This window comes from Aphis gossypii, chromosome 2 (genome assembly GCF_020184175.1).
Source record: "Aphis gossypii isolate Hap1 chromosome 2, ASM2018417v2, whole genome shotgun sequence".
In the NCBI taxonomy this organism is placed as follows: domain Eukaryota; kingdom Metazoa; phylum Arthropoda; class Insecta; order Hemiptera; family Aphididae; genus Aphis; species Aphis gossypii.
The window spans coordinates 59,422,926-59,440,958 of NC_065531.1; the positions used below are offsets into that span (position 1 = coordinate 59,422,926).

General features: G+C 24.7%; 1 protein-coding gene across 1 annotated transcript in view; it reads right to left on the reverse strand.

The window, feature by feature from the left end:
* The window catches only part of LOC114122742 (serine/threonine-protein kinase pakA-like), a 195,790-nt gene that overhangs the window by 55,927 nt on the left and 121,830 nt on the right, over positions 1 to 18,033 (reverse strand). The window contains exon 3 of the mRNA XM_050202349.1: positions 2,114 to 2,539. Coding sequence (XP_050058306.1) covers positions 2,114 to 2,479 — 366 coding nt within the window. The 5' untranslated portion in view covers positions 2,480 to 2,539. The remainder of the gene's footprint in view (positions 1 to 2,113; positions 2,540 to 18,033) is intronic.

Genomic DNA, 18,033 nt, shown 5'->3' on the forward strand with positions numbered 1-18,033 from the left:
TGTAATAGTAAATATGTATGGTATTTGGTAGGTAGGTATTATATAAGATACTGTGTAATGTATTTTATACTTAATGCACGTGAAGAGCATTATTTAACCTCGTTTTTTAGCATTAGTATAAATATATTACAAGTTTACAAATGTAACAACGTTTTAATTATATGCTTTACATTACTAATTCTTTGGAATTAAAATGTAGCGTAGATGCTACAAATATTTTATTTTACAGTTTTTTAAAAAATAATTGTTCAACCATGTCACTAAAAAGTAAAAATAAATAAATAAATGTATGTAAAATAATTAATATTATTTTTTTTGTATTATTAAATTTGAAAAAATAAATGTACGTCTAATATAATATCTTTTAAATAAGAAATAAAAGAGGAAAATATAGTTCTATACACATGTGAAGAGATATGTTTGTATCATATATATTTGCACATAATGCTAATAAATATTGGAAATGTCAATAGAATATTTTTCGGAGTTCAAAGATTGATTCGCCTAATGATTTTTTTATTATGATGAAAAAATATGACATTTGCGGAATGGTATTTTCTGTTTCAATATTCATCGTCATGAATGTCAAACACAATAAATAAATAAATAAATAAATAAATGACCGTAAAAATCGATATCATATTATTCTGCCCATTGCTGCAAAAGAAAAAAAGGTATGCTCGTTCGGGATTTAAATTAACGTAGTTTTATGCTTCAGGTATTCCTGAATCACACTTTTAAGTTAAATTAAATTAATTGCTTAAACTGAACAACTGAAAAATGTATTTGACACAGCAATTAAAAAATATCCAATATAATTTAATTAAAGCACGAAAAATATTCGGTATTGAACAACAACAATACAATATCTGAATTCAAACGAATACACTACAACAGGTATATAGTGTGTAACTAATCAAAATCACTAAGGGGTAAATCGTATCTGTTCTTTTTATTTACCCTATAATAATCTTGGATAATAAAAATTGGACGATGGGGAATTGATTTCCAAATGCCCTTTGTGAATTATTACAATGGCCAAAGTAGTGTATGCTTGGATTAATATCTACTTTCAAACAAACATTGGGTCAAAACAGTATGCATGTATAATACATCCTTGCTTGTGTTCATGGATTAAACCATGGTATAATGCACATAATTCCCTTAACGCCTTTTGAGTGTGTGGCTGAGTAACACTATACATATAGTATAGTATGTTTGTATGTTATTTTTTTTTATCTATTATTATAATTATTTAGACACATTTTAAAGCATAACTGTTTTTTTTCGCTTTGGTATGGCATTACGATAATAATTGTTTATTTCTAGACTCTATAGATATATTTTATGCTATATTACACGAGCCACATAAACGAATCGTCTGAAAACTAAACTCGATTTTATCGCGAGCATAGAGAATTTCAGCATACATCATATTTAGAGAGTTATAAGAGTTTCGCCTTATAGTGCATATACTATTCACTATTATGGAATAGAATTACAATAATATACTATTCCAGAATAAAAATCATAAAGTAAAATTTTCAAATTAAAATAGAACCAACAGATTTCATAGAAACTTATTATGCTCTAGGTAATTTATTTTTCTGTAAAGTATCGATTTGAAATGTAGTTTCAGGAAACTTTAAATAAATAATATTACATTTTAAATAACAATATTCAAAATTTGCAAATTCGTTTAATATCGACCATATCATTTGCATAGTCATGCGAGCATGCGGCACCCGAACATCGGATCAGCCACCCAGAGTATGATAATAATAATAATACTACAATGCGGTCACTCAACTCCGTCGGGTTACCGCACTAACCAATCGCACTCTAACTAGGAACAATTGAATTCTTACTACACGCTTGACTTATACATATGACTGTAAATTGCATTAAACGGGCAGTCGTAGGTATGTCGTATGTGGGTCACTATCGTATTATCTATTCTTCGACATTAGTTTGCGAGATTTTTCCAATAGTTAACAATCTTTCGTTTTGGCCCGGCGACGTGAAAATCCGCTTTCAACACTATACAGTGGAACCGCCTATACCACACGTGGTCGAATCACATTACAATATAGTATCGACGAGTTTTACTCACCGGGTTGTCGAAATTGTCCTCGTTTTCCGTGTCGTCGGTAACCGTGGTCATGGTAGCCGCGGACGAATCGGTGCTGGTGTTGACCGTAGCCGACGATTCGATGGACACCGAGCTGGACCCGAGCACCTTGAGCTTGGGCACCGGCGACGATTGCTGCGACTGTGTCTGTTGCTGCAAGTGCTGTTGCTGTTGTACCGTCTTGGACCGGTTGAGCATGCGTTGGGCGCCGGCAGACTTGAAGTGCAACCGGCGCAATGCGCTGGACGCGCTGGCAATGAGATCGTTTCCGGGTGAAGCGGTACCGTAACTGGAAGCCGACGACGGCGTGGGCGATCCCGGCGCCGACTTCCTCACGAGAACCGCCATTCGGTGTTTGCCCGTGCCGCTGACCACGTCAACGCCGGCTGGAGTCCAACCACCACCTGCCTGAAATATCGAGAAAAAATAAATAATTATTTTACGAGCTGTGCTTACAATTCTTACGTTTTGAATATAATTAATACTTTATTAAATCGACTAAAATTGAAAATTCGACAAGATGCCATAGACACCGATGGTATAGACACAGAATAATATTATTATATATTAAAAAAAAAATTCAGCCAAATCGGTCCAGGGGTTGTTGAGTTATGCGCTTACCAACACATTTTGCGATTCATTTTTATATATAAGATATATATACATACATCTAAACCCAGTAATTTAGTATTATACTAATATTTGATTATTGTATAAACGGTTAGAACTTTAATTTTCATTAAAAATATGAAAATAGATAATTTGAATAAACAAATTTTAAAACAACCAAAAGCTAGTTCAATACGCTATAACTTCATAAATAAATTATAAACCGAATAGTAATAAAAACATGTTGAATAGAATATCGTATTCGCATATTTTATAATGAGCAACGAAATTATTCGTTGAAAAGTAATAAAAACGAAAAAGTAAATTACAGTAACAAAACTGTACAAGACCACAATAAAGCAAAAATTATTTAATATTTTTCATAAACCATTATTATATAGTTATATTATAGCCTACATGAATATTTTATTTTTATTAAAAAATATATATTTAAAAAAAAAAACACTTTCTTCGAATTTCATTCGTGAGTGGAAAGTAATACAACTCAAATTTAACAAATGCTCTCTTTTATTTGAATTCCAGATTACGATTCTATTATAATTTAATATATCAATTACTTCGTTGTCTGTGATATTATTCTTGTGATCAATGTAATTTTTCGTGGAAACACAATATTAAAAAAATTTGGTTTGCCACAAATAGATATATCCAATGTTACAATGAGAGACTAAAATATACGTTTTTTGATTAATACAATTTATATTAAAATTTGGAATGTACATGCGTACATGAATTACTTACTAAAATTTTAATATAAATAATATATAATTCATTATTAATTATATAATATAGGTACGTAGACAGTTAGTTAAGATTTACTATAAATGTTACGAGACAAACAAAAAAAAATCAGAAGTTCCCAGGCAAAACGAGAAATACTCACGATACTTAGACAAAATATTATATTGACCAATCTTATTTGAGCAGAACTGTAGAGTTTTATATAGTCTAATATTAAATATAAATATTATTGTTCAAATACAGTGTATTACCGATTATCTATTGGCGGATTATCTGTATTCCTCCATGTCAACTACAACATCTACATACATATTAAATGTATACAAAAAAAAAAATAATAAATATTTTTATTAACTGATTTTTTTGCTTATAAATAATTTATAATTTTTTATTATCCATGTGTATCTTTTATTTTTCATTATAAATTTTGAAATATATTTGTAATACTATACAAATGTTTAAATGAAATTAAAATATGCTGTACCTAATTTAATTTTCCTTAAATATTATTTCAAATAACATTATTTAATTTTTTTAATAATACATATATGTAATTATGTATAACATTTTTGTTTGGATTTTAATTTTACAGATTATCCATGGAATTCGTTTATCCATGGATGCCAAGCTACCGTATTCTGTAGATAATCACACAGTACATTGTATAATTAAGTATGATAAAATACACATAAATAATAATACAAATATAATGATATTATGTATAATGTTAATATGTATTAAGAATTTAAAAAATTTCGTATATATGATATATATTTATATATTGATTAACATTATAATATAATGATATAATAATTGTTGTACCTCTACTTATAATATTATTCCAATTAGATAAAGTGAATTCTGTAAATCTATAATTTAAGGAGCAGATAAAATACGATAACAATCATAGATTGATTACGTGTGATCATTACTATTAATGATCGTAATAAAATTTAACGTTTAAAGTCACTACAGTTTTTCTAATGAGGTTATTCACAACTTACTAGGCGTACCCGAGAAAAAGTTTAAATATGACATTTTTCTTAAATATTGTGGTTAAAGTTCGAGTTTTGTATGAGAATTTTTGAAGTTTGCTCAATTTCGACTTTAGACTGTAACATATATATTACCTATACAGGAAAAGTATTTTTGCAAAATATGTTGAAATGGGTATAGTATAGGTATATGAATCAATCCATCAAAAATAAAATGAAGAAAAAACTTTAAAAAAACAGTTTGGCCATTACACACTCAGAATTTCATACTGCACAAATTGTGTTGTATTATCTACAAATTGTATTTTATATACACTCATCGATTAATCTCAACATTCGTTACCAAGCAGTAAAGGTTAAACTAAGATATAAATACCTGAAATTAATTTTTAAATAATAGTTTTATGTGTTTTATAGTAGTTGTTAGTTATTAGTTATTACACTACACATGTAGGACTCACACTATCGGACAATGATTAATTGCAGTTAACATTTTACCGATAATTTGTCAATGAGAATTATTATCAACTGACATACTTACATTATCCAGAAACCCATTTCAACACCAGAAATCAACTAATTTAGACCTTGTTCACATCAATTATTATAGGGACCGTGATCCGTAAACATGGGCCTTTGTCATCAGTTAGTACAAACAGCAAACAGCAATAATAAACAATACTATAGATGTAATCTATCTAAATTTGCATGGTATTAATTACTGTAGTCTATTGAAAACTAAAATAAAAATATACTTTATTTTGACGTCAATTAAAAATATTAAGTAGCAGTTATGTGATTTACAGTATCTTGTGCATTTGAATAATAATACTATGAATCCGATCAAAAATGAACAATTTTCATTAAATCAACATAAAAGATACATTTAAACAAATTATAATATCAATTGACATTTTATAGTAACTGTAAAAATAAATGAGAATATTATGTTATTTTATTAATCACAATTTAATTTATTGTTCATACAGTTGACAAAGGAAATGAGTACAACATTCGGGTTGTGTTTCGTAAATCAAATTTTTACCCCATACTATCGTGAGGGAGTGGTAAATTAAGGTATTTTTCATGTCAGGGAAAATATGTTTTGTGCAGAGGATATTCCTACTACATTATTATAACTGTTAATCAAGTAAACACGTAAACTATACTAACTACAACACCATGGTGTTGGTGTATTATGTAAAGCACCGCGTTTCCGACATCCGGATAAGAGGACCAATCCTTAACTGAACTAAACCATAGTCCGGATATGCTAAAGGATAAGGACGTTACCCACGTTTTTCAAATTAATTAAAAACTCAATTAGTTAACTTTTTTATATTACATTTTATCCTTTCATTCTTTTTTGGGGTAAAAAATATGATAGGCTAAATCTTACGGACATTAAAATAAACCTTAAAATATTTTATTATCATTTTTTTTTACGTATTCATGTTAATTCACCAAGCATTCTCACTGCCGTTTAATAATGAATCTATTCATATATATTTTTTAAACTATTATCCTTGAATTTTTCAAATATCATATTTTCAAATTATTGAGTTTTTTGTTTTATACTATTTAAGGAGTATTCTGTGAGTCTTGATGATATAAATTAGTATTTTTTGAATAATGATCCCTGTTTTTACTGTAACATATTTATTAGATATTTTTTTTAAATGTTGATTAACCTATTTCAAGATTTGAATGCGTAGTTTTACTTATTAAATCATTTATATTAAAGATAATATTATAGCCTTGAAAAATAATAATACAAAAATATAAAATAAGTATAGGTAAAATTAGATCTATTAGTATTAGTTATATTTGAACGATATTAATTTAAATTAAATTTTTTTGTCAACAGTGCACTTCTTAAAAGTATAAAAATTCTCAAGCATTTAGAAATATGTTATTTCAATATATGAATTCAAAAATTATATTTTGAACTACTATACTATTGAAGAACAAAAAGGTAGAGAACATACTTGGTGAATCACCCTGTACAGTGTACACTATATTATACTTTTTATCGGGGTAGGTTGCAGGCAAAGCGGCGTTGCTAACCATTGTCGGCCGGATGTACTCGCGTATTTACCTCGACAAACTTCGATCATCCGGTGTTTTTGTTGTTGATTTTTTTTGCTTCCTTTATTATTTATATACTGAAGTTTATCAACGGAGAGAACAGAGTCATAACAGTAACAGTTTAGATGGAAAATAACAAATGAAAAATAAAAATAAAAACAATAACAAGGCCTCTCATATTGTGTTTTAATGGATGCACTGGTTATTAAGGATAATAGTCTCAGTAAAATGTTTTTCTATAGGCTCCATTTAACACGACCATGCGTGAATTTACAATCAACCTCGCCCCATCATAGGACAATAATATATATTTCATTCCTAAATGCTTTTGGTTTTGTTCATTGTGTGCCAATGCCGGCAATCCGTCAAATGCTTAATACGAACGAGATAGAAATCCAAAACCATAAAATCGTTTACATATATATTCAAATAAATTATAAAAAAAAACCACATGTTTTCAGTTCAACCGAATAGTTGTTAACATTTTAAGCTTTATTATATAATTTTCATGGTTACCGATATACGCATTTAAGTTTTAAAACATATTATTAGAATTATAATATATTTAATATACTTTATCATTTACACACAACCTATCTATTTAAATATTAAGCAAAATGAGTATACTAATATTATACAAATATTAAGTAAACTATTGCAATTCAATATTTAATTATTATTATAAGTATGAATTATTTATTGGTATGAAATGTTTCATTATGTCACAGAGTGTCTTCTGTATATTTAACAAATAAATTAAAATATACCTAAACGTAATTAATTTATCAATTATGTTAAGTATCAAAAGTTTTCATATTTTTAGTTATCTGTAATTTCCTTTAGTCAATACCTAATCAATGCAAATAAAATATTTATAATATGTATTATAAATATGTATATATTTAACAACTATGCTACTAATCATCATTATTTATAACAATTGTAATATTAATGAGTCAGAAGTTCTGAAAAAATAACATTAGCTTAATAAAAATAAAAATTATTATCATTGAACATTTGTAGATGGATAAATAATTTTATTGTTTACTGATAAAATAATAAAATCAATAATAATTGTTTACAATCCATTTTCTTAATATAACAGTATAAAATTAAATACTTGTAATATATATATTATATTTTTTGTTCTCGTTTTATAAATATTAGAATGAAGAATAAATTCTTGATTTAATTTTTGTAAACATTTGCTTTTTACTAATCAAAATTTCGTGTATTTTTAATAACTTAACGAGATGATATTCTTTCAGTATTATTATTTATATTATATTTAAATTTCTTTCTTTAAAAACATGTACATTTTAATGTAAATAAAAATATAGAAGGTATACCATAATATTTAAGTATAAAAGTTCATAATAAAAAAGAATTAATCTCGTTTAGAGAATTCTGTTTTATATAAATTTAAATTATTAATAATATAATATAATATATATTGAATTTCGAATATTAATTACAAAATAATTACTCAAATTAACACAATTGAACGTTACTTATTAAAAATTAAAAAAGAACTTTATTTGTATATACATTTTTAAATGTATAAAATGCATACTCAATATAAAAAACAATACAAAATATTTATAGTCAAAATTATAACTAAAAATTACATCTATTACTTTATTACTTTTTTTATCACCTTAGGGTTTGTATTTTAAAAACGCTGAAATATTTGTTTCATAAATTGTATCTAATAGCATTTATATCAAGTTTCTAGTAAATTCCATCATAAATATATTATTTATCATTCTATAGAATATCTACAACTCCCTAAAACACTTTAATAGTTCTACAATTTAAAATCAAAACTCTCTCCAAATTGTTATTTTCTTTCCATACAGCTGACTTTCAATTAAATTGTGTGGTCATTTAGTTCCACACCTCACCTCTTTAGAAATTGAGTTTTTTCTTCAAAGTACCTATTTCCTTTATCATTGGTTAAGTTATCTCTATACCAAATTTATCAAAACCTATCCGGTAGTTTAGCTATAAAAATGTAATAGATAGACAAATAGATTTACTGTCTAACTTATAATGTTACTACCTGTATAACCTATCTTCACCCGGAAATAAAATGAACAAACATTTTTACAGTGCTTATGAATTTCGGTTTTATCGTACCTCGATTAATAAGAAAATCGGCATCGGTGTACTTCGCTTTGTAAATTAATTCGACATAGATGGCAAATTTGCCTGAGGGTGTTTAGAAATAAGATAACACTTAGTATATTTTCGAACGTAGTTCAAAATACTCTCTATACTTCCTTAATATTCTAAGAATTAGGCCATGGCTAATTTAAATTATAATTATCAACCATTTTTATTCAATTCCAACAGTAATCTGTTTTAAAGATTCATGTTTATTATTTCAAAAAACTACAATAAATGATTTTAAATATAAGAATTTTAAATGCTTAAAATATGAGTATAGTAGACACTACATTTTATTTTTTTTTAACGCACAAATTATACAAGAAATAATACATTTTTATCAATGAACGCTAAAAATTTAAAAGACAACACTAATTATTAATTCTTATGATACAAAAAATTGGATAATTTATGAATATTGTTTTGTTAACATAATATTATACTTGAAATAATGATACATACATATTTTTTTTTTTATGTGAATTTATAACAGAATATTCACATTATGACTGCTATAAAATGGGTTTGTATGATTGAATAGGTAGGTATTAAATTGTTGTCGTTCTAGGATAATTTTATTTTCTACTTTAAAAAATCATTCTTCGTTTTTGTAGCTATTGAATTTTATAGAATTTTATATTTACAGGTATAGTAAAGTTTCATTATATCATACAACGTTATATAATTTTATTTCTTTAAAAAAAAAAAAAAGATAAATTCTCATTATTCTAAATAATATCTAACAATAATATCGTTATTTTTCAATTTTCGAAGAAGCCGTTATATAATAATATAGTACATTTGTCGTGATGTAATATTCAAATTTAAATAATCTTATGGAAATTTTACCATCTATAACAATACCTTAAAAAATAATTATTACATATTTAAAAAACCCATAAAAATAATGATAATTGTCATTATCATTACTATAAATTGTTTGCTTGTGGTAAATATATGTATAAGTATACTTGTATATTTATATAATTATTTTTTCTTGAAAATTTTTTAAGGAAATATTATTTTGTATTATTTTAGGTAGGGCAATGTGACATACTATTGTACTTGTAAATAAATCAAATATAGAATAAAAATAAATATTTTATTTTTAAACTATATAGTTTGCTATTTATTTTTTAGGTAATACAATACAATTCTATTAAAAATTAAAATAATAATAATAATATTTATAATAATAATCGTGTTTTATAATAAGTCAAATGAAACACGTCTTGAATATTTTGGAATAATGTATAGGATATTATTAGTTAAAATAACACACATATGATTGTTGATGAAAACTATTAAAACAATTTTAAATTGATGTTTCTAATTTATTACTTTGTTGATGGTAACGCAATTTTTGAAATTTAAAATACCTACTTAATTTTAGATTTTCACTTGATAATTTAATTAATATAACAAAATACGAGTATAACTTAGAACTATTAGAATGATATTTCACTTATATGATTGATAATTGAAAATCAACTAACAAGTCACTGAGATTATATTTAATATTAAAACCAATGTATATAATTTTTAGTTTAAATAAAATGAATATAACAATATAATGATTGAAAGATATTTAAATTTAAATTTAAATACGATATTACTTAAACGTTTTGTTAATACTTATGTTTTTATTAAGCATTACCTAGTTAGTAGTAATATTTTTTTTTAAAAAACGTTCATTTTATTTTATGTTAAACAATATTAATTCAAAGACCTCATAAATATATCATTTTGTTTATAAGAGATTTATTTTAATAACGTCACATTCTGAGAACATTTATTTGTAAAAATTTCGTTTGATGTTTGCATGTGCGTCAAAGTCAGAAACCGATTGGATGTTAAGTATTTTGCACGTTTATGTAAAATAAATGGTATAAAAAATTTATAAAATAAATCGAAATATAACATGGTTTGATTGATGTATGTATGAATTCCGGAAGTCAGAAAAATGACATTTTATGTCATTGAATGTATCATTTAAAATGTAAACCATTTATCATTAAATATTGTATAAAATAGTAAACTACTTAGTACTATCTTAGTTTCACACAAAATGCTATATATATAAGTAGGTAAGTGATATTGTTTCATTTTTTTTTTTTTTTAAATACGTTGTCATAACTATTAACTAGGTAAAGAAACATTTTATAAATTTACCTTGTAAATAATTTATTGATGCTCTTTGTGTTTTTTATAGTACCTATAAATTATGTTTATTAGACACATAAAACCTGAGAGATTAATACAATATGTTTTGTGAAGTTCTTATCCAATATTAAAATTTTAAAATACTATATCAAATGCCAATTGTCAAAATATTATAAATTAAAACAGTACTTTAAGGTACACATACTCGTACAAGCAAATTTCTGTAAATATTTCTGTTTACAATTAAAAGTGTGATTGTTGAAGTATAATGTTAAACATATTTAAACAAAAACTCGTTTCATATATTTGACCCTTTATCATGTCATCATCAAATAGACGATTGTATAATTATAACTATAAGTGTTATTACAATTATAAATATATGTATTTAAATAACACATAAAGAAAATGAATTAAATGTATTTTAATAGAATAACCTAAATAATAACAGATATTTATTGCGAAAATTAAAATTCATAATAATCGATTAACTTATAATTTTGCATTTTAATTTTGTACAAAAATAGTTCTATAAAATTAAATCTAAATAAAAAAATATAAAATATAATTTAATGATAAAAAATGTTATTAAAATTTTAACATATTAAAATATTTAAACGTATATTTTTCAGTAGGCTGGTTATGTTATGATCAAATATTAAATATAAATAAACATTTAAAATAGAATACATTTATATTGTATATCTATTATCTTACATACACAAAACTATAAAAATCTTTGTCTAATGAAAGCCAGGTTAATAAAATTATGAATAATTCAAGAATTATAATTTTTTTTTTTTTAATAAATATTACCAACATAGTTTTTGTTAAATTTATAAAACACTTTTTAAAATTGCCATTTTTGAAACGGTGATATATTTCATAATATTGGTATTTATTATACCATTTTAGTTTTTGTTAATTTTACATGGGAACACGTAATACATAAGACGACAAGATACTATAATTAATAATTTGGTTAGGTACGTACAGCAGCTAAGTGGTATTAAGCACTATAGGGTATCCTTTACCTCTACATGTTTAAACTTGATATCGAAATCGAAACTGCAAACCGTCTTTTGTGTTCCGTTAGAATATCGTAGTTGCCATACTAGCAGCAATAGAGTTGCTCAGTGGAAGTTATTACCGGATATTCCTCTAACCAAAAGGGTTCGAAAAACAGCCCCTATATCACTTTACATAGGTACCCATATATGTAGTTTAACGTCGACTTTGTAAAGTTCAACCAATAGCATACTCCGGTTTCACCTTCAAACAACTGAATAAATCTGAGGTTTACATGCAAATTTGTACAATATACTAAAAATAACAATATGAAAATTTTTTTTTTTAATATTATCTTTATTTTATTCGCTTTAGTCAATTTAAGTTTATCTTTTTGTGTCAGTCTACATCCGTCACTAATTCCAGTTAAATGTTTTGAATATAACTGCCAAATCCTTGTATATGTCTTATTACACATAAATTGACCATCCCCTAATTAAATCGTCAATTTTGTAATCTTTATATTAATTTTTAAGAAATTTTATGTAACTTAGAAATGCAAAAAAAAATCATACATTAATATTTTTATAATCTATAAAATTGTATACATATTTTTTTCCACTAAAAAATTTGTATAGGTACGTGGGTTTTTTTAATTATTGGAGTATACGATCTTTTATTTTAACCAATTGTGATATTAATTATACATTCCTACTAATTTAGTTCAGTTGAATGAAAAAATAACGAGATTTTGTTTAAAAAAAAATGGTAACACACACTAGTATTAATATAATATTATCATGCAATGAAAAGATAAATATTATGAATGTTACAATTATATAAACCTTAACAATCAGATTACATTTTTATGCATTGTGAAAACATTGTAATAAATATTATTTACAATTTATTAAAGTATAAAGTTTTTAGGAGAAAAAAAGTATACTTAATGTTATTATGAAAATACGGTTTTGTATCCAGCCACCATTATGGGAACAGGAATGTCAATTTCTATTTAATTGGACTATTTATCTCCTAAATATATATTAGTGTGATGGTAGTACCTTCAGGATTGTCCGCGTGTTTCAACGTTGGAATTTTAATTTAGGCCGTTATTAAGACATGGTCGTTCTTTATTGCATTCTGTATCTAAAGCAGAAAGTCTTATCGTGAAAAAATAATCTTAGTATATGGTATACAGTAAAAAAAAAAAATGAATAATAAAAGAATAAAATGGAAATGTTCAATGGTTTAAAGCGTCTGTCTGTCACATTTCTGATTCTTCTATCCATGCACACAAATAACAAAAGTTGTGATTGTGACATTCTGTTTTAGATTTTTTTCACTTTTATTAACAAAAATAAAAACGTAATATCATCCGGTGAACCCGAGGGATGATAATAAAAGCGGTAGTGAAAAAAAAATGCCTGGCGAAGAGAAATGCAAGCTTGTTATGGAAAAATTATACGCTCTAAATGCAAATATAACATGAAAGAAGTATGATACCCTCTTTGAGAAAGTTTCTAAGCCATAAGAACGATAGAAATCACAGAAAAGCATACATTGAACGAACACACTAAAGAAGAACTAGAAATATATTGTTTTAAAAATATGATGACAATTCAAAGTATTCGTTTTTTCGATACTTTACATTTTAATAAAAAAAATTAGATATTAATTTTATATAGCAATATTAACATGTTGTTATTGTACATAAAAAAAACCTACGAAGATACATTATATATAACGTTAAATTGAACTCTATAATGCATAATATCTGTATAAATCATAACAATAGTCTTGCATTATTCAGAAGTCAAGTTTAGCTTTTAAAATTCACACGTATTACAGTATATATGCTGTTAAATACAACTGAAAAAAATTTAAAACAAGTCATTACGGCACTGATATTATAAACCTTGATATTATCATTATTATTTTTTAACCCTCATCTATACAATTTGAAAATATTTTTTATAGCTTTAAGACTTAAGTAAAAAATAAAAATATAATGAAAACAAAGCTTAATGTTTATTGCACCTATCAAAAGATTTAGAAACATGTAAACACATTAAAAATAAATAATGATATGTAAAATATATGTATAATATTATATATTTTGGTTTTAGTTGAACACTTACGAATTTTATTTTTTATGTAAATCCGTGACTAAAAAAAAAAGTAAATCTTCTTACTGTTTCGTCCATCAAAATGAAACATTCATTGCAACTAAGTGCGATTGTACCATGTATAAATAAAGTTTGAATACAGTTTGTAAATAATTATTACTAGTGAGCTCCAAATAAATTTCATTTATGATTTTGGCTTAAATTTTTTTTTGTCGGTCAATCGAAAATATTAGTTAAAGCGTAAGTATTATAATTAAGAGTACTCAAATATTTTAATGATTAAATACAAATTTCCATTTTTATAAATATGAATAGTTTGCTTATTAAAATAGTCTTCAAAATTTATTTTTGTTTAGAAAATAATATATGTCATGATTACGTAAAATTATCTTATTGTGTGTGCAGATAGTTGTTTACGTTCTTTATGATTGACAGATGTTACAATGAAAGCACCAAAAAAGTAAAATGTGATCGCGTGTAAAACCCTACAAAGTGTAAGTAAGAAAGATAGTTAAAAGATTTTCCCACCATTTTACTATTCTTCCAACTATTGCGTGTTTCATGGTCATTTGTATAGTACACATAGAATCTAATCTTAGTCACAATTTCCATTGGTCAAATTATTATTATTATTATTATTATTTTTTTTTGATCATAGCGAAAGAATGAGGTCAACTTGTAAAGACAATGACCTTTACTTACTTGTTTTATTTTGAAAGTGTTTTTTCACTTTTATTTTTTACAAAGAACTTAATTCTAAATCCACTAGCAAAAAATTTATAAACATTTATTGTAGAGCAGATATATATAATAATGAGTGTAACTATGACAACATTTATTTTTATTATTAAAGCAAAATTTTTATTTAAATATTTAAGTTTTATTTCTCTAAAGCTTAGAAAAAGTTAAATACTGGAGTTTTCAAATAAAACTTATATTTTATAAAAGAAAAATTTCAAAAAAAAAAGAAATTAATATATTTATATCATAATAATATGTTTTTATATATTTTATAAGCATATATTAAATTGATATGATATTATATAAAATGTATATTATTATATTTATCTGCGAATTATTTTGTGTTACAGATACTGAGATACGTGATAATAAACTTAATTTGTAAATAACTTTAAAATAAATTAATGTAAATGTTATTCTACATTAATTTTTCAATTAACTATGTTATAACTAATAATATTAATGTTACACATTATAATGTATTACATAATATGTAACTTTTCTGATTTAAATCTACTGTTATATGAAAATTACTGTAGGACAATTTTATTGTTGAAAGGTTAATTGATATTCATTATGTATAATATATTTTGTTAATATTGTAATTTGTATTTTTTTAAATGCATCAATAATACAGTTTTCTAAATTTTTTTCAAAAACCTATAACATACCAAGCTATTAGTATTAATCATTTTGATTGAGCAATTTCATTGTTAAACTAATTTTGTTTTTAGTGGTATTTAAAATATAATTTTTCGTCGTAATAATGCATTACTATTTATTATTAACTTGCATATTTTTTAATGGTTAAACGCTAATAACATATTCCTATTCAATATTAAAATATATAAAGATAACCTATATTTATATGATTACTTATACTTAAATATAATGTATTACCTTATACTTAAAAGCCTATAAAGCGAGGGCAATATAGTTAAAGTTTAAAAATAATAAAAGATTGTGTTTAGTAATAAGTTGAATCATAATACATCAGTAATATTTTGAAAGAAATTAAATCCTCATAATGTGTCAACCCTTTTGCTAAATGTTACTCCAGGAATGTTATTAATTTTACAACTAACAACAGTAGAATAGTAGAATGGGCTTCAACTATTAATAACCTCGGTGTTGTTAAAAATAGTACTTAGTTTTATTTCTTCGTGAAATTACGTTGACCTTATGTTGACTTTTAGAGTTCTATTGTTCGTACATTTTTAGGATATTTCCATATAGATTTTTGTATACCCGGGGGTAATTCGGCTTTTAGCGAGTAAATTTAAATCATCGTCCATTGCATAAATTAAGTTTCATTTATTTTTTGATATTTTTCTACAGAGTTCAATAAAGTTTTGAAATGATTATATCATACAAGAATGGTTTAATAAATTCTATATGCCTTTAAATTTAAGAATATTTAAGATTATGTAGATTGTTTTGAATGCATTGAAAATTTCACGGCGTTTGTCAATACTACTAAGAGGTAGAGTAGGTCAGATTAGACATATATATTAATATATAGACGATTTGTTGAAACTTAATATTCTTGACAGAATTGCGGTGAATTCATTATTTTTAATAAACTCATAATACTTGGGTAAATTTTATATTATACAACTATATTCCAAATCAAGCTAGATAAACATGTAGTGCTGATATAATATTTATTTTGATATTTTATTAATTATTATGAGATATATTAATATTCTTTCAACTCGGAAATAAATTATATCAAAAACTTTTTTTTGTGAGTATCTGCAATAGTATATTATATAATGCAGAAATTGCTGTGGGTAATATTTTTTTTAATTTCTGGTACTTATTTAAAATAAAATAATTGTATAAGCAATGAAGGCATTTTAATGATTCATTCATAAATAATCTCTAAGTTATAGGGATTTTAAAAGTAGGTATTAAAAATGTATTAAAAATTAATTTTTGGAAGTTTGGTAAACGTAAATTTCACTTAAAACAAAAAAGAAAAAAAAATCTTTAAACGTTATTCAGAATTAATTACATTTTAAGTACATTAAAATACAATTTAATACATAATAATAGTGACTTTTATTTCAACCAAAAATTGAAATTGCAAGTAAAACTCCAATGTTAATGTTATAGTTATAATAAAAGATATTAATAATTTTACACCGTACTCTGGCTCAATTTGGATGAAAAAGCTATTTATTTAAATGAGACAAAAGGATAATAAGCAGAATAATAAATTGCTTAAGCGAGCTAAGCGAGATCGTCCGTTTTGTTAAGTAACGTGAACGATATTCCAATGTCTCAAGTACCATTTGATTATATTTAAATAAAATTAATTAAGTTAATTATGTTTAAATACTGAGAATTATAAATATTTTAATCGAGTACAATCGGTAAGTTTACCGAAATAAAGTTTTACAGATTCTGTCGTTTTAAATGCGAATCTTATAGATAACAATAAGCTATTTTTTTTACTTTTTTTGAAAGTTACTCTTATTATAATCGCACAATAGAAATAGAGGTTAAAAGTTTAGAATGCATAAATCGATGCGTTTTCACTGATTCAGCGACACGCCGTTTTTTGAATGTCGTTAATTTAGAAACGGTTGAACGGATTTAATTGAAACGCACTAGTCGGAGTTGGATCACGATAAAATATTGTTTAGAGTGGCTAGTCGATACGCTATATAATCAGAGTTCCTGAAGCGTTATTAATAATAAATTGTATATATTCAATGCAAAAGTTGTGTAATACACTGTGGTTTGACCGGCTCTGTAAAAAGTTACAATGCAATAAAGTATTCAAAGGTATGTTTGACATTTTTTTGAAAGGTTTCGGATATTTGAAAAGGAAATACAAAAAGGTTTCATTACCCAAAATAACTACATGAATTAAATGTACGTAAAGTTTTTGAATCACTTTCAACTTAGTAGCGTTTCGAAGAGGTTTCTTACCTTAAGGGGTATTTTCTTTATGCTAACTATAGGATGTAGAAAAACAATATTTTATAAATAATACAAAGATCTTACTATTTATTAAATTTTATACTATCAAATTATGTTATATGCAATTATCTTTAGAATATATAAAATATTATCATAGTTAACAGACAATAAAAATATATTTAGGTAAAATAACAACAAGTATTACTAATATCATTCTTTATATTGTAATTTTATACTTGACTATAGGTACATTGTAAATTCTCAATTCATCTTTAAATGGAACATAACAAATTAATTTTATATAATT